Raw genomic sequence first — 23,745 nt, forward strand, 5'->3', positions numbered from 1 at the left:
AAAATCGTAACGAAACTTAAAAATTTAAAAATACACAATATCTTAAGATATTGTGATGGACTTAGTAAAGTACCATTTACAATGCCATATGAATGACTGTAATAATACTTAAATTTTAATATTTTTTTCTATGACAAGGATTTGTTAGTTTGTATTTTTTTTTTCTAAAACTAGATCTATTTAATCACCTAACTAACACCATTTTTATTAGTTGATTTTTTAAATTAAAAATATTTAGTGAATTATGATTTTTTTCCATAGTATTTAAGTCTTTGAAAGAAATTTTATGAGTTTATATATATGGTTTGTTATTGTTGATATATGTTTATTTTTTTAGGGATGAAATGTGACTTGTTTCAATCTGATTTAGTGTGTAGAAAAATGAAGTAAGATGGATTGATCAATTGTAATTTAAATTAGTCCTCGGGAATAAAATTGTAAGTTGTGGATTGTAAGGACTAGTTAATTATTTAAGAATAAAACGCATAATTTATTATTTAAATATAAAGTTTATAAATAAATTAATTAATTATTAAAATTTTATTTTTAAAAAAAATTACATTCTCTTTAATAACTTTTTTCTCTCTTTGTATTCTTTATTTTTTTTAAAAAAATATTTGTTCATTAAGTTTGTCTGATCAAATTTTGTTTTAGACTAAATTCCACTTTTTCCCTTTTATTGAATTAATTTTAGGAATTTTTGCATTGGGACTAGAGGTTTTTTTATTTACTTTTTTTTCTTATTCATGATGAAGAAAAACCTTAAAAAAAATTAATTTGTTTGAATTAGGGTGATAAAAAAATGATGAAATGAAAAAAAGAGAGTAAGTGAATATTGAAATTGTTTTGATTAAGAGAAAAACATTGAAAAGTGAGAATAAAATTATGGAAAGTCTGTAGAAAATAAATAAATATATTAAATAATATAATAATTTTCAAAAATATATTTAATTTAATTTTAATAAAGATGAAAACAAATTATAATTGAAAAATATTAATTATGAAGTGATTAATTTATAATTATAAATAATATTCAAACCTTTTTAGTTAATAACATTTCACAAAGGTACATGAATTTAAAGAAGTATTAAATTTGTAATATAATTTATTCTTCTATAGAAATTTAATTTATTTTTAATACTTTTTCTAAAAAAACAAAAAATCACCTTTATCACATCAATATTTGATTAATTTTTTTTTTATTCAAATAGAAAAAAAAACAGGGGTATTACAAATTTTAACATCAATTTGAATTAGCAATGAATAAAAATATTAATTTTCATCTGCACAACAACTTGATTTTTGTCTGATTACTATTTTATTTCATTGACCTAAACTTTCAAAAGAGTTGATGATTCTATGTCAGACATATCAAAGTTACAAATTACAATTTGTTCATTACATTCTTGAAGACAATTAACTGAAGTAGATGTGAACAGTACAATACTTGATCCAAAGACAGTGTTATTAGAAAATAAATAAAAAAAGTTTGAAAAATCTTCACAAATTAAAAAAGTGATTAGCTAAGAAATTTATATATAAATTAAGTGAGATGAATAAGTCGATGATGGGATATTTAAAGGAGTTATTGTTGACTGGTTTTTGTACAAAGAACATGACGTTTTGAATTGAATGGTTTGAGGACAATAAAATGAAGAAGAAAATGTATAGTTAAAGCTTATTAGATAAAGTATTAAGAAGGGAATTAGTATTAAAAAATTAATTTTATAAATTATAATTAAACTTAAACTTCATATTTTAATATGATATTAAAGTGATTTAAAGTTTATTATAATGAAAATTTGTTCAACTTATCATGTTACTTGCTGTTGAATCGCGGACCACCCACAGATATATAGTTTCCTGAGTATTAAGAAGTTGACTTTAAAGTCTTTCTTAATCTTATAAAATCAATATTATAAAGTTGAATTAGACTTAAACTTCGCATTTTAATATAGTATCAGAGTTATTTAAAGATTATCATAGTGAGAATTTGTTGAGCTTATCATTTCACTTGCTATTGAAGATCTGTCGGAGCACAAACAAATATATAGTCTCACAAGTTGATAGGTCTCGACATGAGTAATTAGGTTATTAAGAAGTGGACTTTAAGCCTAATGGGGTGAAGTTTGCACCCACTTATATGCAATGAAATATTATCATCTCTAGTCGATATGGGATCTCCAACACACCCCTTCACGCTAAGAGTGACAACACGTTCGTGGGACAAGATATGGGTGGATTGATAACGGGTTAATAGACCCAACAAACACTCAATATGATAGACTTTAAATGACTCTGATATCATATTAAGAAGTTGACTTTAAATCTAACTCAACCCCATAAAACCGACTCATAGAGTGAGGTTTGTATCTACTTATATACAATAAAATATTTTAATATCTAATCGACGTGAGATGCAAGAAAATGAGTGGTGGAATGGTTTGGTTTGGTAGATGAGTGAAAGGTATATTTTGGGGGCATTCCATGTGGTTGGGAAGGAAATGATATTTAAAATATTTGTAGCAATATTATTAGGTTATAAAGTTATGGTAGAATTGTCAAAGTACGTGAGAGAGATAATGACAGGACGTGAAAACGATGATGGACGTAGATGCGATGAAGAAGAATGTGATTATAAAAATGCTCCCATTTGAATTCACTGCATTTTTCAGAATCTCCAAATTGATAAAAGTTTTGAATAGGTGTTTTGTATGTGTGGATTCACCAAGATTCTGTGGTTGTGCCAAGTCTTTGGACTGTCAGGTGTTAACTGTGAGACAGATAAAGCTCATCATAATCATTCTTAATTCAACTTCATATTTCATGTGCTATTAAACAAAACTATGATTTGTGTCTCATTAATTAAATTAAACTAGTGTTTACATCAAATTCTATAGGTAAAAGATACTAGTTCTTTTCTATGAATTTGGAGGAGATGTAAGAAGATACGAGAAAATGAATTTGAAATGATTTAAGAGAAAATTGTTAATTTTCTTTATATATTTTATGTCAATCAGATATTGAAATATTTTATACTGCATAAGATCGACTATATATTAGAGTATTTTATAGTATATAACTGAGTGAAAACTTTATTTCATAAGTCGGTTTTATAAGGTTATATTATAATAAAATTATTAAATAGTAATCAACTTTAAAATATAAAGTAACACTACTACAAGAAAATCATGAAATATTCTAAATTAGTTTTTATTATGGTTAAATAATTTCTAAATTGGTATATAATTAGCAACCAAGGTTTTAGAGACCAAATTTAGAAACTAAATAATTGGTAGTTAAAACCTTGATTGCTAATTAGATACCAATTTAGAAACTATTTAACAATAATATAAACTAAATTAGAAACCAATTTTTGTTTTAGTTTCTAAAATGGTTTCTAATTTAGTTACTATTGCAACTAATTATTTTGGTATCTAAAAATTGGTTTTTATTTCATGATTTTCTAGTTAAAACCTTTGAAGATTTTGGTTAGATACCAATTTAGAAATCATTTTATCATTTTTTTTATTAATAATAGAAACTATTTTAGATACCAATAATTTTTTTAGTTTATAAAATAGTCTCTATTTTAATTAGATAGTAACTATTTATTATGGTTTCTACGATTAATTTCGATTTAATGATTTTCTTGTAGTGTTGACTTAAGTTTAAAGTTTATTTCTTAATCTGATATCAGAGTCATCTAAAGTCTACCCTAACAAGAGTTAAATATATAATCTCACATATGAGTTGGTAGATCTGAGTGATAAAGTGATTATTATATTTAAATTATGTTTAAAAATGAATTAATTCATATTATATATGTTCAAGGAAGTTTGTAATTTATCCAGGTCAGTTAGAATTTCTTTAAAATTATAGTTTTTGTTGAAGTCAAGTTTTTTTGTGGATATGTAAATGAGAATTAGGGTTGTAATTAGCATAAATCATCATTGACACCTACTATTATTCTTTGTTAATAAGAGAATATTTTAGCCTATATCAATAAAAAAAAATTAGCAAAGAAAAAACAAGAAGTAAGATTATCATAAAAAAATACCCAATACATGTCATACTAAAATATTGTAGTTGACATCAACTAATAATTCAGTCCAATGTGAATTGAAGAAAAAAACTTTGCCAATACTATTATAAAAGATCTTAATAGATTTTGACTGAAAAAAGGAATATTAACGAATATCAAATAAAAAAAATCATTGTTTTTAATATTTTGAATTAGTGATAATATTTTAATATAAAAATATTTTACACTTATTGGTAATTAAAATATTTAGTTCAATGAAAAAATTTCAGATTTAAGAATTTTGTCCAATTAAAACATTTAAAAATAAATATTTTAAAGTGAAAATATTTTAAATTGAATATATTTAGATATATTAAAAATGATGATTTTTTCAATTCAAACACAAAATAAATATTATGACTGGTTTATTTATTGATAATTTTGTGTAAAATTTAGCTATGTAGTTTGATGAGATTTTATAATTTACACGTGTTTGATTTATGTATTGATAATCATTATTTTTTTGAGATAATATTATTAGATTCAATTATCACGTTTGAAATATTTTTTTTCTTTTAAAAAAAGTCTCTGTAAATAATAATAGTAAAAAAATATACATAAACTAACATTAATCTTGTTTATAATATCATATGTATATATTACTATTAAAATAGTTAACAACATTAATATGTATTTTAATTCAATTTGAAATTAAATTTTGAAAAATTTAATTTAGATGAATATATCTTAAGATATAATTTTTTAATTAATAGTAATTATATTAATTAAGGTAACCATAATCAATATATTTTACAAAAATATAGCAACAAAATTTATAACAGATTTTTTTTATTCAAATTAATTAAAAATATAAGATAATATATATATATATATATATATATACATATATATATATATATATTTTTTTCAAATCCAAATACAAGATTTTACGTGGTATAAGTTTTTCGAAAGAAAAAAAATCACATGATGAACTATATATATTAGAATCCATGTTTATATGGTTGTTTTTCCTTTTCATAATTTTTTGAAGTAGTCAATTTTTTTAATTAAATTAAACTATATATAATCTGTGACGATACATAAAATCAAGGTGTATTTTTTAACACATTTTTTTTATAGAAATAAATAAATGTGAGTTTAAATTAATTTATTTTATTCAATTTATTTACGTTAAATTTTATTTTAATTTTTGAATATCTATTGATTACAACGCAAAAATAGACAATATTAGAACATAAATAAACTTAATTAAATTGAATATTTTTATTTAAATTCAACGTAGGTCTACGAAGATGAAATATATTTTGACTAATAATTTCATTTTATTCGTACTTATGTTGTGTATTTTTATATTTTATAGATTATTATTTTTGAAAGTGATAGATTATTCCACTCAAATTAAATTTGTTTATATATTACTACAATAAAATAATTAAATAATAATCAAATTTAAAGATAAAAATAATTAATCACTATATTAACTAATTTAAATACAATTTTAAAAACTATTTCCTTTTATATTTAAAATAATTTTATTATTAATAAAAATTTATAAATTAATATTTAATTATTAGATACCTAAATTTTAATAATAACAGATACTAAATTAGTTTAGACTAATTTAGAATCTAAAGTAGTTAATAATTAATTTAATTATATTATTAAAATTGTTTTTTATTTAGTGATTTTTTTAGTGTATGGTATGATATTAAATTAACATTTAAGACTAAATGAATCAAGCCATATACTACAAAGTTGGTAAATTAAGAATATCAATCCATAACTCAACTACCATTTAAATGCGGAGTTAGAAACGAATTTAATTAAAAAATAAATAAAACATAAAAACAAACATTAATATTTATCAAATTAATAATCTATACCTGAAATATCAATTAGAAATAAAAACAAATGCTACAAATATTTGTTTAAGAAATTTTTTGGCAGCACAATTCAAATTCAAATAAAAAACTAAAAAATATCAATATAATTAAGAATTTATCAAATCTAATCACAAATCAATTCTGGTATCACTTTTAAATAAAAAGTTCAAAATTTTAATATAAAATTGCAAGAATGTTTCTCCCTGCACCCCCAACAAAATGACTTCCTGCACCCCATTATTATTGGAAAAGACCATTTTATCCCTTTTAAAATTTATTTCTAGATTACTTTTTTCGGAATATTTCTAGAACATACTTTCTGGAACGTATTTTATGAATTCCAGATTTACCATTCCAGAAATAAATTAAAAAAATTATCTTGAAAAGGATATTCCAGAATGGTTTTTTACCTTTCAGATTTCCTATTCTGAAAACAGACGTTGCTCACAGAATCCCTATTCTGGAAATAAATTTTACTTGCGAAACTCTTATTCCGGAATTATCCAAAATTATGAAGAATAATTACGGTATTGCAAAGAATGTAGGGGTGTAGGAAGAAATATTATAGGGGTGCAGAGTGTAATGCGCAATTTCAATCTTGATCACAGGCCCAAAACCAGCGAGGCCCATGGCAGTTCCGAAAAGTGAATAAAATTTAGTTACAGAGAAGAGAACACACGACTATGGCATAACAAAAAAGGTTGAGGTTGTCTTCTCTCTCTGTGTCTCTCTTCTTTGTGCCAAACAAACACCAACCTCAGTTGCTGTTAATCTAACCGTTTGATTCGTTGAGGTCATGGCGTTTTGGCACCAAATCGGAAAGTCCAAGCTCAGAATCCTCTGCACCCAATCCCAACGATCTTACATTCATCTTCTCCATGCTTCCGCCCCCAAACCCTGCCTTAAGGACATTCCGCAGCCGAATTCCGTGTTTCATGCCAGACCCACAAGCGTTTTCAGTACCGTGAGGTTCTTCGCTGCTCCTGTTCAGGTAATTTTTCACGCTTTTATTGGCTGAGACTGTCAAAGTTGTTGCCTTTGCTCTGTATTTGGAACTGGGTTGCTCAGTGATGAGGGTATGGTGTTGTGGGGTTCAAGTGGTACCCTTTTGAATTTTGTTATACTTTGTGGGATTTCAGTTTCAGGTAAAGCGCAGGAATGAGGAGGATGATCCGAGTGCGCGACGGTTGAATGAGAAAATCATAGCTTCATATGTCAGGCTTGTTGAGGATGATGGTAAACCTATAACATGCACTGTTAGTGTACTGGATTTTTGCATTGTCCTTCAATCACCGGTTGTAATGTTTACTCTTTCTTCTCTCAATGATTAAACTGCGGAATTGTTTTCAAACTGCAATGGATCCTTGATCCTTGTTTAGGCCTAAGCTCTACTTGAAGTACTCAAATAAACATACATGCAAATTTGAACTATATTAGTATTAATTGATACATGGGGCTTGGAATATCAGCTTTATGTGTTATTTACCGTATGAATTTCCCATTAAATATGTATGGGTTCATGCAGAAAACCATTCAATAGTACCAACGTTTGAAGCATTGGAACGTGCCAAGACGCTTAAACTTGATTTAGTCGAGGTAAATGATTTTTTTTTGTCTTTTCCCATTTTAAATTGAATGAGACTTTTTCTTTTATATTGAAGTTATTAAGAAATTTGTCAATAGATACCTACTTAATAGAGATTTAAGTTAAAGTAGATAACATAATTTCATGAAAAATGATAATTTATTGAAGGATTTATTTATGCATCATTGGAAGACCTAACCGTAAGTTGGGGCAAAAACAAACAAGTGTGTCTAACGTTATGTAGTGATTGATTTCATCACCATGAACAGCATATCCTTAAAAACAGGGATGTTTTGTGAGTAGTGATAGATAACATATATACCCATGTATCAAATTTGTCAATCCATAAAGCATTAGAATTTGCATAGGAATTCGCATGAAGAAGGTTGGGAGGTTGGGTTAAGCACATGAAGGATCCTTTTGACATTTATTATATGAGAATTTGGTCTTGTGACAGGTTGATAAAAATGCCAAACCTCCGGTCTGTAAAATTATGGACTTCAACAAGGAAATGTATAAGCGACGAGAAAGGGAAAAGCAGCGTGCTAAAAGCAAGGTACAATATACCATGGATGTTGCTTGTGAAGTTTCTTTATCATCATTAATGATATATATTTTGTCATACTCATTTAAATTTGATAGTAGAATGTTCAAACATAGGAGTCTCTATTAGCAAAGAAGTGTGACTGAATGAGCTTTTACCCTGTTAGAATAAATGTGCCATATTATGGCTTTTACCATCAACAATTGCATGCTTCTATTTGGAGTGAACTATCATGTGCCTGATAACTTCGAAAGAATTTGATTCTGCTAGGTCTAGGGCCTTTATAATATGCATAGGTAAAAGAATCAGATTACTTGCTGCATATTGACCAGATATTGCAACATCTAACTGAAATTTAAATTCTTGAGAGACTTACTGGAAAAACAAAGACCGTAAAAGTGTTTTCCACTTTTTATTCCAAATAACAATTATGATGCAGACAGCTTTCTTATAGCAATGATAGTTTAAAAAGGAAACTTTATATTATATTAGGAACTATAAGTGAATCTTTGCATATTCAGAATTATTGTATATCCTTTTAAAAGTAAAATCATATTTCATAATTAATTAGTGCTTTACTTTTTAATTACTTATAGTTGGTGCAATGATAATTAGTTCTGGCTTAATAAACCCAATATAAATGATTACTTGACATTTAATTGGAGCAACTGAGCAAGAGATTTCATGGTTTATGGATTGGTAGAATAAATGCAGTAAGGTTATGGCCTTTTGATCGGGAGGTCACTGGTTCAAGTTCTGGAAACAGTCCCTTTGATATGTGCAGAGAAGACTGTCTGCATTTATCCTCCCAAAATCTTGCTAGATAGGAGTCTTGTGCCTGAATTGCATTTATGTAGTCATCATTCTATCATGGCATGTATATTGATGTGTGAAAGACATATTTATTTAGATCACTAGATGTAATGTTCTTATTTTTAATCACTGTTCTGGCCAATGCAGGCTGACATGACACTACGAAATGATGTTAAAGAAGTGCGATTTTCTGAAAAAATTGTAAGCTTTTTCTATTTCCTTTCTTTTTATTTTGTCTATATGATTTAGCAAACTTATTTCTTATAAGAATTATCTACTACTATAAATTAAGTCTAGTAGCATGTAGTTTTTACTAGGTTTCCAATTGTGAGCTGGAAGCCCTTGTTTGTTCTGGCAAAGGCAATAGAAATCAGATTTTCACATTTTCTAATTAAAAGCACATGTCTCGATATAAATCTATGGAACAGCTTAATTTGGATACACATCTCAATTATGTTCAATAGTGAAAAAAATATTTTTACCTTATTCTAAAACAAACCTTAGCCAGGCCAAATAAATGTTTTGGTCCAACCTTTTGGTATTGATGTTTCAAATGTAATTGAGCTGGAATGCAGGCTTTATCAGCTTAGTCTGCTTATGGTTTATTTTATAGGCTTTGGCTAAATCTTATTCACTTTCACCTTCTCTGTACTAGCTTTCTATGAAGTAGGCCATAACTTTTAGCATCTAACTTAAACAAGTGCCCTGTTGAAGGCAATTAACCATTCATGTTTCAATTTGTATGCATAAATGTTGAACCTGCAAGATAGTATGTCTTTATAGGGTGTATATATGTGTGAGCATTGGGGCTAACTATGGTGTCCGGATTCTGAGTGAGTGTCATGTTTTACTTACTCATTCTGTAAAAGGAAAATTTGGTGGATTGAAATTTCTGCTGTTGATGTTTTCAGGAAGCAAAAGACCTGAAGAACAAAGCAGATATGATTAGAAAGTTAATGGATAAGGGTTATCGAGTGAAGGTACTCGTTCTATTGTTTGGTTTTGAATAGATTTTTTTGTCTATATTGTATGTACAGTATTCAAGGAACAATGTTGTAATTGTAAGTAATTGTTTTTGCACTTATGAATATGATGCATGGATACTATGGGTATCTAATATACCATACCTTTAAGATACTATTATTATTATTTATTTACCATATAATAAAAATATATAACACAAGTTATGCAGTACATACATATTATATTAAAAGTAAAATATACATATTAACATATGCATTTCACAAAAGAATACAAATACAAGATATTATTTATATGATATATATCAGTACAGCTTTAGGATAAATAATGGAAATTCATTGTATTATATAATTATGAAGTATGTTTTTTTACTCGTCGTAAATTGATTATTAATATAATAGATGAATGAAAATTTATGAACTCTATTAAGATAAATGTTAAAACTCTATTAACATAATGGATACTGATAGGATACATATCCTTCCTGTTTCTGAACGTATCTATGGGTTACTGTGTATTAAGTATTGAGTTGGTTAATGCTTTGTCATAAATATGACTGTTTTTTGTGTATTGAAAACAGTGCAAGGTAACAGGCAAGGAAAATCAGGACTTGACAGTATTATTTTCTCCTCTCCTTGCTCTGGTATGATGATTCTTATTTTATTCTGGCTTTTTTCTGTCTGAACAATATTTTAAGATTCTTTTATTATACGACCTTTTCTCTACAAACCCTTCATTCATTCCACATTAAAAATTTATTTGCAGATGGAAGATGTGTGCTTTGTGGAAAGTGGACCATCAATGGCAAAAAAAGATGCATATATGATCGTCAGACACATTAAGTTCGGGGTAACGAAGAGAAGTGGGAAAAAAATTCAAAATGCAGCAAATGCTATGACTCAGGAAGGTAATCTAGAGAGTTCAACAGCCAATCCTAGTGATTCTGTTGAATATGAGAGTCATGCAGAATCTGGATTTGAATCGGAGGAGGACCTCTTTGATGGTGACAAGCTTTCTAAAAGTTCCCGGTCTGCATTTAGCAGCAATATGAACAAGACTTCCTCTGCTGATTATCAACCAAATGCTGCTGCAGAAACAGCCTTTTTGTCAAGAAGTAATGATCCAGTATCTCCTCCTGTGTCCCAAAATAGGTATAGGAGAACTGATCATCAAGGTGAAAATAACATCCAATCTAATGCACAAGTGCCTCCTGCTGTGACTGAGAACAGGTACAAAAAAGTTGAGCCAAGAAACAGATTCCAGCAAACATCATATAATACAGGTCAGAACAACTATCAAGGTCCAGGAACAAGAGATGCATTCAGGTCGGCACCACCGCCGAACTGGAACCGGACGAGGCAAGCACCGGTAAATTTCAATGATGATACCAGAATAGAAAATAACAGACAAGCTTTTACTCCCCCTGGATCAAGACATTCAATGCCTTCCCGTGACAATATCGACAATCATCCTTCAAATGCTTCTAATACCCCTAGACCTGGTTATGGCAATTTTAGAGGTCCAAATGAGGGTATCCCCAACCATGCTGGTGCTCCCAATACCACAAGACCTCCTAGTTATGGCAATTTTAGAGGTCCAAATGAGGGTTTCCCCAACCATGCTGGTGCTCCAAATACCACAAGACCTAGTTATGGCACTTTCAGTGCTTCAAATGATGGCATCCCCAAGCATCACAGTGCTCCCAATACTCCCAAGACCTTCTAGTTATGGCATTTTTAGTCCTCCAAAATACCCTAAGACACAAGCTGTAAAAAAGGGATGTATCAAAGTTATTAGCACTCAACAAATAAGGGATATTAGCAACTCAAATAGAGGAGGGTTGTATCAAAGTTTACCTACAAATGTGGTGCAGTTACACATTATACTCTTTAGAAACATGAAGCAATGAGTGTATTTTATTTACCTTAGATGACCCATGAAAAGGTCTATTTGGTGGGAATTTTGCATCATCTAGTTTTAGAATGGAAGAACAATTTTGGATTGTTTATTGTATTTGACTGCAGAGACATGGAATTTTTTAACTACCCACTCATCACTGGGAATTCTGATCAATGGTGCTTGTCTTTTGCACCTCCCATTTCACTGTCTCTGTCTCTTCATCTATCATTGTTTAATAATCATTCATTCTTATGAATAATGTTATTAACACTTGTAATCATTATTTTAAAAGTTATGTTTGTGGTGATTTTTAATTGATTAATACTTTAACAATCTTTTGCAACAGTATTTTGTTGTATAAATCTGTAGTCCCATCAATTCAACTTAATAGTTCTCTAAAGCTTCAAATCAACAAAATTTGAGTTTTCTTTTGCATTATTAGTTCCAAAATTATTGAATCATTTTAGCTTTATCTTCAATATGAAAACTTTCGAAATAAAATTTCTGAAATAAATTTGAGTCAGAATGTTCTGAAATAATTCTAAATGCATGAAATTAAATTCCTTACAAGATTTGCGTGATAGCTAAATAAATTTTAACCAATACTAAATAATGTATTAAAGAATTTATTATCTTGTGAAATCCCATAGAAAGTAAGGATTGAATGAGTAGTGGAAAGGGAGGACTCCTTCTTCCTGCACCTCCATATTCTTCGACCACCCCCATTTTGTAATATTTTAGATTAGGTAATCCAGAATTTTTTTTCATATTTATAATTAGCTTATAGATTATGTAATTCATAAATAGTTTTTTTCATATTTATAATTAGCTTATAGATTATTTAATCCATAAATCTTTTTTTAGAATGTAATTAATTTTAAAATTACATAATTCAGAAGTTTTTTTAATATGAGATTAGTTTTCGAAATACGAGATTAGTTTTCGAAATACGTAATTCAAAAGTATTTTTTTAGATACTTGATTGCTTTTTGAATTATAAAATCCGAAATATTATTTTAAAAAAAATATATTTTGAATTATATAATCCAGAAGCTATTTTCAGATTATGTAATTGGAATATTATTTTTTAAAAATATATTTCGGATTACATAATCCAAAAACTATTTCTGAATACGAGATTAACTTTCAGATTATGTAGTCTAGAATATATATAATTTTTTTAAATTGTTTCCGCATTTGATAGATCTATGGAGGTGACACAAGAAGGATAAAAAAGTATTTTCAGGTTTTGTATGGGATGACACAACACAAAAACATATGGAGGTGCAGGAAGAAGCAGTCCAGTGTGAAAAGTAATTCCCTTGTTGGGCTTCAGTCAGTGGGAGCTGAACTGGACTGGGCTTTCAAAAGCCCATTCTTCAAAGGCTCAAATTCCGTCCATGTTAAGGCTTCTCCTTCTACCATATCAATTTCAGCATGCACCCAATCAGTTCTAGAAAATGATAAAAATATCCTTTTTAAATGACGAAAATAACCTTACATAAAAATGGAAAAAATTATTTTTGAAACTTTTATCTGAAATATTTTGGATTTCAATTTTCGGAACATATTTTTGAATTCTGAAATTTTTTATTCAGAATGTATTTTTAGTTTTGTGTTCAAAATTTCTTTTCCAGAATATATTTTTTTATTTCTCAATTATAATTATTATTTTGAATTTTTTAATTTGAAATAAGTGTAATTTTGGAAATTTAAAAAATTGATATGATGGAGGTTAAAATTGATATGGTACAGGAGGGTAGTTTTGGAAATTTTAAAAAATTGATATGGTGGAGGTTAAAATTGATATGGTGCAGGAAGAATTTGCCCCATGTTAAACGTCAATGAGAATAATAATAATAATAATAATAATAATAATAATAATAAATAGTTAATTATTATTAGTAGAAAAGATTAGTACTAATTGATGTGTATTATGCAGCCTAAGTATAACTGTAACGCTGCACATTCCGCCTCACGTTTTGATTCTGATTTGAGGAGAGAATGAGGGAAGTTTTTGAATGCTAACGCGCAGCAACTACAGAGCTATTCAAGACTCTTTCTCTGCTTTCTCATCTCCACTGTTCCAAGCTCCGTTTTCAGATTTCCCCACGCAAACCCTAACGCTTCCAACTTCCAATTGCTTCGCTCAATAGGGTTAATTCTTATTATTACTATTGATTTTTTATCATTTGCTTTTCCAATTAGGTTCCAATTCGGTTGTTATGCATTCCCTCCAAAGATTTCATACCATTAATTTAATCAGTTTTGCAGATTTTGACCAAAACAAGCTGCATAATACAGTGCTGGAGTTTGATTAGTAGAGCTACGATGGATTTCGACGAGTATGAGTATTTAGAGAAAACAGTTGAAAATGCTGAAGTTAAGAAGGAGAAGCATAGGATTAATGGTAGTGACAGAAGTGTGAAGTCCGAAGAGAGAGGGCATGGTCGGAATTCTAAGCGCAAGAGTGATGAAAAAGATGATGACGACGTTGAATTCCATTCCAAGCATTCAAAGTCTGGAGATGATTCCCGCCATTATGAGAGGAAGAGAGAAAGAGGCTCCTCTCGTCATGGTTTGCCGTCCAGAGATGGAGAGAAGGAGAAAGATCAGCACAGAAGCTCTGGGGGCAGTAGGGATAGGAAGAGGGATAGGGAGAGAGACCATGAGAGCAATGATTTGAAGAGAGGTAGGGAGAGAGACAGAGATCGTGAGCGCGACCAAGAAAGGGATAGAAGGGACCGAGGAAGTGAGAGTGAACAGGAACACCGCAGTAAAAGTAGATCGGAAAAGCATCGGGGTGATCTGGATGACAGAGACAGAGAAACAGTTTTTGATAAAGACAGAGAAATAAGCCGGGATAAAGATTTCAGAGACAGAGAAAGGGTGAGGGAAACAAGGGAACGGGGTAGAGAAACCAGGTATTCTTTCACATTAAATTTTTATTCATTTTCGCTGCTGTGGTAGATTATCAATACCTTTGGCTGTGATAGTTATTTAGCTACCCTAGATTTTTGTTTCCTATTGACTTCCTACATCCATTGTAAACAGGGATTATGTCTATAATGATTTATTTTCTGCTTCATCTCATCTAGAGAATTAATCTCCTCTGTCTGGAGGTGCCTGCATTGTGATGTATACTTAAACAATATTGCCCATTTTCCCTTTAGCAGAGCATTGGATATGTAAGGATGCAGAAATGCTACTGACATGAATGCCACTTAATTAATGATGACTAAGAGTATGTTTGAACAAAGTTTTTCAACAGGACTCCTAGGAGGAAAAAAATGAAATTGAATTCTCCACAAGTTAAATTAGCTTATGTACAAGGTAAACAAAAATTGGAGAAGTTATATGAAAGAGTTTGTACATTGTTTATGCAAGAACAAATTTTAACTTGTGGAGAAGTCAATTTCATTTTTCTCTCCTACAAATCCTTATGGAGAAGCTCCTCTAAATAGATGCTAAGATTTCTTTGTCTATCTGTATAAAATCCTCTATTGTAGATAGCTATGCCCCATGAAACTCCTTCACCTTCGTCATATTCATTGCCAAGATATGATGCCTAAATTTCATGTCTATAAATGTGACATGAACAATTTGTAGGTAGGAACTATGTTTGATATCAATTTCTTTTAATCCATTAATTCCCTTATACTCTTTGAGATATTATATTACATGATCGGGTACAGCTATATAGGACACAGATACTCTTTTTTAATAGCTTAAGCTTTTAGGTAGATTGTTAATTCAATTTAGGATTGTAATTTACTTGACTAAATAATTTGGAATTTGATCCTCATGGTCATTGATGCATAGTTCTAGGACAGTTGCATTACGAGGTTTGTGGTCTTGAATTGAAATTTATCTATGCTTTTATTTTAAGTGATTTTAATGTCTGGGAACAGTATACAATATACAAGTTGTTTTTGGGCCCTAGATTAATCATAATAATCTTTCCAGGTCTACTTGCTTGTTAACAAATTCTGTCATTTAATCTTTCTTCTATTTTTGCTAAGTGTTAAATAAATCTAGTTTCTTTTATCATATTCACAATTTTGTTGTCAATGATATAGTTAAGTTACGTTTACAGTAATAACTTTGTTGAGTCATTGATAACATTTAGTACGGGAATTTAATAGGCTGTGAGGCAATTGTGCCAAGATCAAGACTTGGTATTCGGGTGACATCTTATGATATAATTTTGAATTTGTATAGAACCCATTTTATGCACTTTAAGTTATGCAAATTCAGATATATTCTCATATGTAGTTTAATTCTGTTAATCTTAGATGATCAGAAATGTGTTATCCTCTTAGCTATCAGGCTTAATCACGTAGTTGTTTTTATAAATGGAATTTACTCGTTGTCCTGCTTTACTTGACATCATCGTTATTTGCAATAATGCTCATGACTTTGTCTTTGTTTGTGAACAAGGTTACTCTCTTTTCTCTCATCTCTAGTTTGAGGGTTGTTGTAGGTTTTGTTTGCTGTTTGTATTGATTATAATTTATAATATCTAAACTGGATTTGAGAATAGTGGTTTTTGAGTTGCATATAGTTAGTTGTGCTGTTTAACAGCATTATAGCTTCTGAATATTGAATTTTAGATTTTAGGAACATGTGGATATGGTAGAAAGGTCATCAAATGATCTTTCTAGCCACTGGGCCTGGTACTGGAACCTTAGGTCATTGGTTTCAAAAGTTTCTCCCTCCTGAAATCTATTTGAAAGCATGCATTGCAACCATTCATTGTTTGAATGGTTGTTGTAGCAGCGGTGATGCCATGCTATTTGTAATCCTTCCCTCTTCAAATTAGTTGCTTAATTGCATTTATTCTGTTGCAGAAATGCTGGTGATGGAGTAATGGCCAATGCTTAAGACAAGCAATTCATCTTCTGATGCCTGTGGACAAAACCAATGTTCATTTGGCTATATGTTGATTACAGTTTCTGTCACTGCATGTAATAAATTGGTGTCACTGATTAATTGAGGAAATATTAGATTTTAGAAACTTCTCCAATTCATGGCTTTTCAATTTTGTTATATCAATTGGTTCATGGGGTTTTTAAGTGAATGAAGTCCACTAGAAAAAAGCTCTAGCCTTAAACAACAAATGAAGGTCCCAAAACTGGTTTAAAATCTACAGTCAGACAATTCTGTTGTTTATGTCCAGAACTGGGTGCTCCATTGCAACATTAAATTTTTTGTTCACATCACTGGCACCTTGCTGTGATCAATGTGATTAAAGGCCTTTACATTTTATACTATTGGATTCTATTGATTTACCAATTGCATGGATAGGGTGGTTTTTTTGTGTACTCTGCTGTCCTATTGCTGTTGATTCTTTCCTTCTGTTTTATCGCATCACTAGCGATGTCCTATATAAAACTATTTTTTGTGTATTATAAAGGTTGCATTCTCTTTATGCTTATGGTTCTCTTACTCAGTATATATAAGCTTTTAACAGGTTTCAACTTAATGCAATTAGGTCCCTCACTCTCTCGTTCTGCCATCAATCCAAGTTGGTGATGCTGTTTCAATATAAGATTTTGTTTTATTTATAGAAGGTACAAAATCTTGTGTTAATAGCAATTGGATGACATTCATTCCCCTTTAATTACCGTTTCCATCAATCCACGGGTTTGATTCTTTTTGAGTTCAAGTAGCAAAGTCATAAATTAAAACCTATGTTACCTGGGGATTTCATGTTAACTTACTTTAGTTCCGTGCAGGCCTTTGTTCACGTGGATTTGGGCTTTATACATGTAAAGACAATTTGCTGCCATGTTGCGAATTTAAGGAACATGAAAATTTTGTGTTGGCAAATATGGTTTATGCAATAGTTTGTTAAATAGATGTTATTGTTATTTTCAAATCTGAACTGCTATAAAGAGATTGCATGCATTCCAACAACTTGGGCTATAATTTTGTGCTTTTATTATGTTGTAGGCGACACAAAGAGAAAAAGGAAGAAGGAACAGAACCTGATGCTGATCCTGAAAGAGATCAAAGAACTGTGTTCGCCTATCAGGTAATCCAAATACATCTGGAATGCAATCACATGATCTATTTTTAATATTTCATTAACTGCTAGATCTAATCTTCAACACATTTTCTCAGATTTCTCTTAAAGCAGATGAAAGAGATGTATACGAGTTCTTCTCAAGGGCTGGCAAGGTCATACTATATTTCACTTTCTTTGCTAACAACAAAATTTCTTTTCTATGCTACGGTAGCTGGCTTTGATTTTGGAGTTTAATGCATGAAAGTGAACTCTGGAACAATTATTGGAAAACTGTTGTTTCCTTTTGACATTTTTATTATAATAGATCCTTGTCTCCCTTAAATAATGTCAGAAAATAAATAAGAGATTGCCAGGTGAAAATAAATCTAGAGGCATGTAATGCATTCTCTAACAGAGCATCAGAAGCAAATCTATTCTAGTTAATGACATTAATTTGTTTTAATTCCTTGATAGTGTAATGAATTTTACACATCAGTAAATCCTATAGCATCTCATGATTAGAAAATGTGAACTGCAATACGCATGTCATATTACATTCATATGATGTTGCACCTTACTGACTGATTGTGTATATAGTTTTTCATTGTTAACTGTACCAAATTTAAACTCGTACCTTTTGCTGTCTTTTTTGTTTTTCCTTTTTCCCCCTTTTTTGTTTTGCTTGTAAAAAGTAGATGTGCTTCAACATATGCTTTATTGACATATCTAGTTTACTATTTTTAGGTACGAGATGTTCGCTTGATTATGGACCGCAATTCAAGGCGTTCTAAGGGTGTTGGGTAAGCACAAGACAACTGTGATCTGAACTAAATTAACTTTGTACCTCTTAATTATGTATGAAAAAAACACCATCAAAAAGGCTGTTGGGAGCAGAGTTAGCTGTTATATAATTATATGATATTATATTTTGAAACTTGTACCTGATCTTGATTTGTACGTGTTTGTACAACCTAGAATTGCTCTAAATTAATTTTTATGAATTCTGTGAACAATAACTTAGGGTTCTTGAAGGGCTCTCTCATGGTTAAGTCTGCTTCTCACTTTCACTGTAGTTCAATAGAAGGAGTCTTTCGAGTCCACACCAGTGTCTTAATCCTTCATAAAGGTCCATAACACAGTGATGGTCTAAATTAACACTTTTAATGTTCTTACCTAGTGTTCTCCCACATATGTATGTATGCATGGATACATGTATGTATGAAAGTATATCTATGAATGATAGAACTTGTTTGAATCTAAAGAAAATAATGATTTTTATTGATGAACCATAAATCCGGAATGCCATGCCACTGTGGTTGCAGCCTCTGGCTAGGGTTACAAAAATGATTTCCCTAGATATTTGAGAGACCAGGACTCTCCTTCTAAGATAAGAGTCTAATCCTTTCCCAAATGATAAGATGAATTCTCTCTCAATCTCACCGCTTTATTTGCATGTAATATGCTTTGTTTCTTCTACTATCTCAGTCTAGCCACCTAACCTAACCTTATTAAACTCCCTCACTAATGGACACCTAACTAACTATCAACAGGTGTCTATCAATGTGATGCTCAAAAGTATAAATCTCTATAACGATGATGATCCTTGTTATTTTCCTTTTTACGATGCATATATAGAGACCAGGGTGTGTATTTACAAATTACATTATAATGTGACCAGGTCACTAGTTACAATCATTTTGTCAATAGCTGTAACTGAAAAAAATTAATAATTATAAATATATATATATATTTAAGGTAGATGGTGTAAACCTCATCTTTATTGGCTTTGTATATGACTATGTACTGCTTCCTTTTATGCAGGTATATTGAGTTTTATGATGTCATGTCTGTCCCCATGGCAATAGCACTTTCAGGCCAACCTCTCCTAGGTCAACCAGTGATGGTAAAGCCATCAGAAGCAGAAAAGAATTTGGTTCAGTCCACAACATCTGTTGCTAATGGATCCACTGGACTTATCGGTCCTTATTCTGGGGGAGCAAGAAGGCTCTATGTTGGAAATTTGCATATCAGTATGAGTGAAGCTGATATTCGTAAGGTGATCACTTGTTTCTTTTGTCCTTAGAAAATTTATTGGTGCATTTTGTGATTGAGTTTCTAAAACTAGTTGACTGAAAGGGGTCCTCATGCTATGATGCAATGCAAGAGTTGAATGAATTGGTCCCTGATCTGAGAAATTATCTGCTCCTTTTCTTTTTCCCGTGCCTCTTCTATTTCTTGTGTTACATTTCATTCTGATTATTTGAAAGTCAATATTTTGTTTTTTTTTTGTCTGTTTGATAATAGTATATATTCCAATTAATTGTATCATTCTTTTAAACTCCTTTGTTAAATTGTGTAGGTGTTTGAAGCATTTGGTCAGGTTGAGCTAGTCCAGCTGCCACTTGATGAAAGTGGGCACTGTAAAGGTTTTGGCTTTGTACAGGTGAAATTTGTGACTAGTAGCAATAATTGAGCAATTGCTCACTCTACATAGAAACTTTCAATGAATTTAAACCTTGGTAGAACTTCCCTATGGACTCAATGGTGTCATGATCTACTCATGAATGAAGTTGCTACTGGGTTCCGTTGCTATTATACTACTAACTTTATCATAATACTTTTCGCAAGCTGCAGTTTTTCCAGCTATGTAAGTTAACTAAACTGTTTACTGTAGTTTGCACGCCTCGATGATGCAAGAAATGCTCAGAGCTTGAATGGTCAATTAGAGATTGGTGGTAGAACAATCAAGGTACTGTTGAATTGTTTATAAATCTAAGTTGGTAGACCTTCTTTTTCTAAAATTAGGCTTTATAAGTTTGGGTCCTATTAAATTTTATAAAATTTGAATGGTTGGAATGTCATAATGAGCAGTCTATGGAGTACTTTTAATTTGTATCTTGATCTTGTGCTATATCTAACTGAATGCATAGAATGTGTAGCAATTTTGTCGAGTAGTCTTGCATTCTGATTCTTGCAGTTAGGTTGCTGAACTGATGGAGTCTTGATTGAATCCTTGTACCTTTTATATGCTAAGTTGCTAACACCATACCAGTTTCTTGGAAAGAATTTTTTGGGCCAGTTAGTGAATCTTGTAGATGATTTTATTTTACTTTGGGTCGGGGGAGTCTTGTAATTTATACTCATCTATGTTACCTCAGGCAAGGATAATTTATTATTGTACTAGAATATTGTTAAAAGTAAATCAGGAGCCAAAAGATCAAGTAATGTATATCTTTGGGGTTGTATCCTTTTCATTTGAACTTGACTTATTTTATCTGATCAATCTGAAATGAATTAGGTATCGGCTGTTACTGATCAATCTGGAATGCAAGAGATTGGAGGAAATACTGGTGATTTTGATGATGATGAAGGAGGTGGATTGGTAAGTAATCTATTTCTGAAGAAAACTGGTTATGAACTATTAAAATTTTACTAAATTACACATCTTCCTGATGTTTAGAAAGCCAACATGGAACTCCACTAATGCAGTATAAGTTGAAGCAATCATATTCCATTGGTGTGGTTATAATGTAATTGAATTTGGGTGCTCTATTATTTTGTGCTGGCGTAATCTACACTTTATTTCACATATATACAGAAAGATGAATGAGTATTCTGAGGATTATTACTCATTTATGTGGTCAACTAATATCTTGGGAAGTAGTGCTAGCTAAATACTTTACGTGTTTTAGACCTGAAAGATTGGCTGTTCATGTACTGAAATCTGAATATTAGAAGATTGGATTTTTTTTTTTGTAGTAGCGTTTATTAATCTTAGTAATTAGAAAATTAAATTATCAAAGGGTCTGCCGTTAGTCATTACTGGGTTTGAATTTAGACCCTGCTTTCTTCAGCAGATTATATTAGTATAGTGCTTGAATTGAAGTATACCGAATTTTTGTTTGCGCCTGAAAAAAGTCTCCTCTCCCTATCTCTTTAGACAAATACAAAATTACAATGATATTGGTATTCAATAAACCACGATCAATGCGAATTATTAGCTTCACCAAAATATTCATTTCTGTTTGAAAATTTGTATTAACTGTTACTTTTTATTTTATTTGTTGATTATAATAGAACTTAACTCGCGCTAATTTTAATAGAAGCCACACCAATTTAGCTGACCTTTCTGAAATTTTCAGTCCTTGAATGCATGTTCTCGAGCAATACTCATGCAGAAGTTGGATCGTAGTGGCACTGCATCAAGGTTTGTCCCCTGCCATTTTGGGTTTTCACATGTCAAGATCAATATTAATAATCATTTCTCACTCGTGCATTTCTTGACAGCATGGTTGGTTCCCTGGGCAATTCTGTTGTCAGCAACACAGGTCTTAATCTACCAGCAACAGGAAACATACTCGCAGCTGTGCCCGAGGGTTCTCCCCATTCTTCTATTCCTGCAGTATCTGGATTGGCAGGTGGAGGTCTCCAAATTCCCACGGCCACAATTCCCTCTATTGATACAATCGGTGTTCCAAGTGAATGCTTAATGTTAAAGAACATGTTTGATCCCAAAGACGAGGTGGTTAAACAGCACCTATACTTCGTATTTTTGTTTCATCTTTTTTTTGTCTAATAATATTACCGGTATGATGTGCTGTAGACTGAACCAGATTTTGATTTGGATATTAAAGAAGATGTAGAAGCAGAATGCTCCAAGTTTGGGACGTTAAAACACATATATGTTGATAAGTGAGTAAACTAGTAATCATTATGCTCATCTCTGAGTTATTAGACTACAAGTTTTAAGGCGTTTTCATTTATTTAATTATTTTAATGACACCAGGAAGAGTGCTGGTTTTGTCTACTTACGTTTTGAAGAAACCCAATCTGCAATAAGTGCTCAGCGGTCCTTGCACGGAAGATGGTTTGCTGGGAAGATGATCACTGCGAGCTTCATGGTACATTTCATCGCCTTTATTTCTCTGTTGTTTTATTTTTTGAATATCCATAAACATAAATATTTTAAATCCTGTTTATGCTGGCAGGTGCCTCAGTCATACGAGGATAAATTCCTAGACAGCAGATAAACTGATGAATTGTTCAATTGTTGCATGATGAGGAATCTGGTGGCCGAAATAATGATCTTCAGAATTATATGTCGGCTTTTACTTGCCTTGGATTGGATAAAAGGTGCAGTTATAGTTGTATCATTTGTTGGGGGTGTTGGTTTGTGAGAAAAGAGTCTATTACAGTATTTTTGTTGTGGCTTAGCAGTGTTGTTGATTGGAACAATGGGTTTTGTGATGCTACAAACATTCATGTAATTCAACTTCGGCTGATGCCAATCACAGTTTTGATGTATCCGCACTCTCTCTTCAGTTGGTTAACGTTTTTTACTACGGAAATTACTTTTTTTCTTCCTCTACCTTAAAAAAAAACAATTTTAAAGATAAAACATAGTTAGTTACTATAGATATTATTTAGAAATTAAAAAATTATTTATAAATTTAATTTTTAATTAGTTTAGATTTTAAAGTTGATAACTAAAATTCTATATGCTAATTTAAAAATTAATTTAAATTTTTTATTTGTTATAGAAACTATTTTAAATGTTAGTAAAAAAAATTAGTTTTTAAGATAATATATATTTTAATTAATATAATAATTGATTTTTATTTAATAATATTTTTTAATGATTTTGTTTTTCTGCACCTTAATCTTTGTGTTGGAAATGTATAAAATTTGGAATGTGTAATTTGAAAACATGTTATGGATTACAGAAGTTGGAATATATTTCTAGACTTTTGGATTAGTGATCAGAAAATGTCCTTCTGGACTATGTAATTTAAAATATATATTCATTTTTAAATCATAATAAATACATATATGTAACTAATTAAAGATTAAGTGATAAATGAAAGTATAAATTAGAATAAAATTAATGTTTTCTTTAACTCATCTTATAAATACATTTTGAGGGAATCATATAAATAGCATAATTGATAACAAAGATCATATTAAATAAGATGAATTAAGTTTTTA

General features: G+C 30.3%; 2 protein-coding genes across 5 annotated transcripts; both read left to right on the forward strand.

Moving 5' to 3' along the window:
* The first annotated feature begins 6,605 nt into the window (after positions 1-6,605).
* LOC137828020 (translation initiation factor 3 (IF-3) family protein) lies at positions 6,606-11,954 on the forward strand. Its single transcript, XM_068634418.2, has 8 exons — positions 6,606-6,919; positions 7,068-7,164; positions 7,454-7,524; positions 7,971-8,069; positions 9,018-9,071; positions 9,782-9,850; positions 10,432-10,494; positions 10,617-11,954. Exons 1-8 carry the CDS (start codon positions 6,725-6,727, stop codon positions 11,574-11,576), a joined length of 1,608 nt encoding a protein of 535 aa, XP_068490519.1. The 5' UTR covers positions 6,606-6,724; the 3' UTR covers positions 11,577-11,954.
* Positions 11,955-13,666: 1,712 nt separating this feature from the next.
* On the forward strand, positions 13,667-23,064 carry LOC137827738 (Splicing factor, CC1-like protein). 4 transcript variants are annotated; one of them, XM_090304558.1, is made up of 15 exons: positions 13,682-13,907; positions 14,025-14,674; positions 17,489-17,521; positions 17,706-17,787; positions 17,877-17,933; positions 18,505-18,560; positions 19,582-19,816; positions 20,120-20,203; positions 20,435-20,509; positions 21,059-21,142; positions 21,903-21,967; positions 22,048-22,282; positions 22,364-22,452; positions 22,547-22,661; positions 22,749-23,064. In XM_090304558.1, exons 2-15 carry the CDS (start codon positions 14,082-14,084, stop codon positions 22,788-22,790), a joined length of 1,845 nt encoding a protein of 614 aa, XP_090160684.1. In that variant the 5' UTR covers positions 13,682-13,907; positions 14,025-14,081; the 3' UTR covers positions 22,791-23,064. The 4 variants fall into 4 exon arrangements, with proteins under 4 accessions (XP_068490131.1, XP_068490130.1, XP_090160684.1 ...); XM_068634030.1 differs by lacking the exon at positions 17,489-17,521 and having other exon boundaries at positions 13,667-13,907; positions 14,017-14,674; XM_068634029.1 differs by lacking the exon at positions 17,489-17,521 and having other exon boundaries at positions 13,667-13,907.
* The last annotated feature ends 681 nt before the right edge of the window (positions 23,065-23,745 follow it).

Source organism: Phaseolus vulgaris, chromosome 7 (genome assembly GCF_051622355.1).
Source record: "Phaseolus vulgaris cultivar YP4 chromosome 7, ASM5162235v1, whole genome shotgun sequence".
Taxonomy (NCBI): Eukaryota; Viridiplantae; Streptophyta; class Magnoliopsida; order Fabales; family Fabaceae; genus Phaseolus; species Phaseolus vulgaris.

What these genes read in the sequence shown, in the direction of transcription:
- LOC137828020 (XM_068634418.2), top strand. Translation starts at nt 6,725, where the DNA reads ATGGCGTTTTGGCACCAAATCGGAAAGTCCAAGCTCAGAATCCTCTGC. An exon ending in ATAAGGGTTATCGAGTGAAG is followed by an intron (nt 9,851 to 10,431) that starts GTACTCGTTCTA and finishes TATTGAAAACAG; the next exon opens with TGCAAGGTAACAGGCAAGGA. An exon ending in TTTCTCCTCTCCTTGCTCTG is followed by an intron (nt 10,495 to 10,616) that starts GTATGATGATTC and finishes ATTTATTTGCAG; the next exon opens with ATGGAAGATGTGTGCTTTGT.
- LOC137827738 (XM_090304558.1), top strand. Translation starts at nt 14,082, where the DNA reads ATGGATTTCGACGAGTATGAGTATTTAGAGAAAACAGTTGAAAATGCT. An exon ending in GTGAAGCTGATATTCGTAAG is followed by an intron (nt 19,817 to 20,119) that starts GTGATCACTTGT and finishes TAAATTGTGTAG; the next exon opens with GTGTTTGAAGCATTTGGTCA. An exon ending in TTGGTGGTAGAACAATCAAG is followed by an intron (nt 20,510 to 21,058) that starts GTACTGTTGAAT and finishes GAAATGAATTAG; the next exon opens with GTATCGGCTGTTACTGATCA.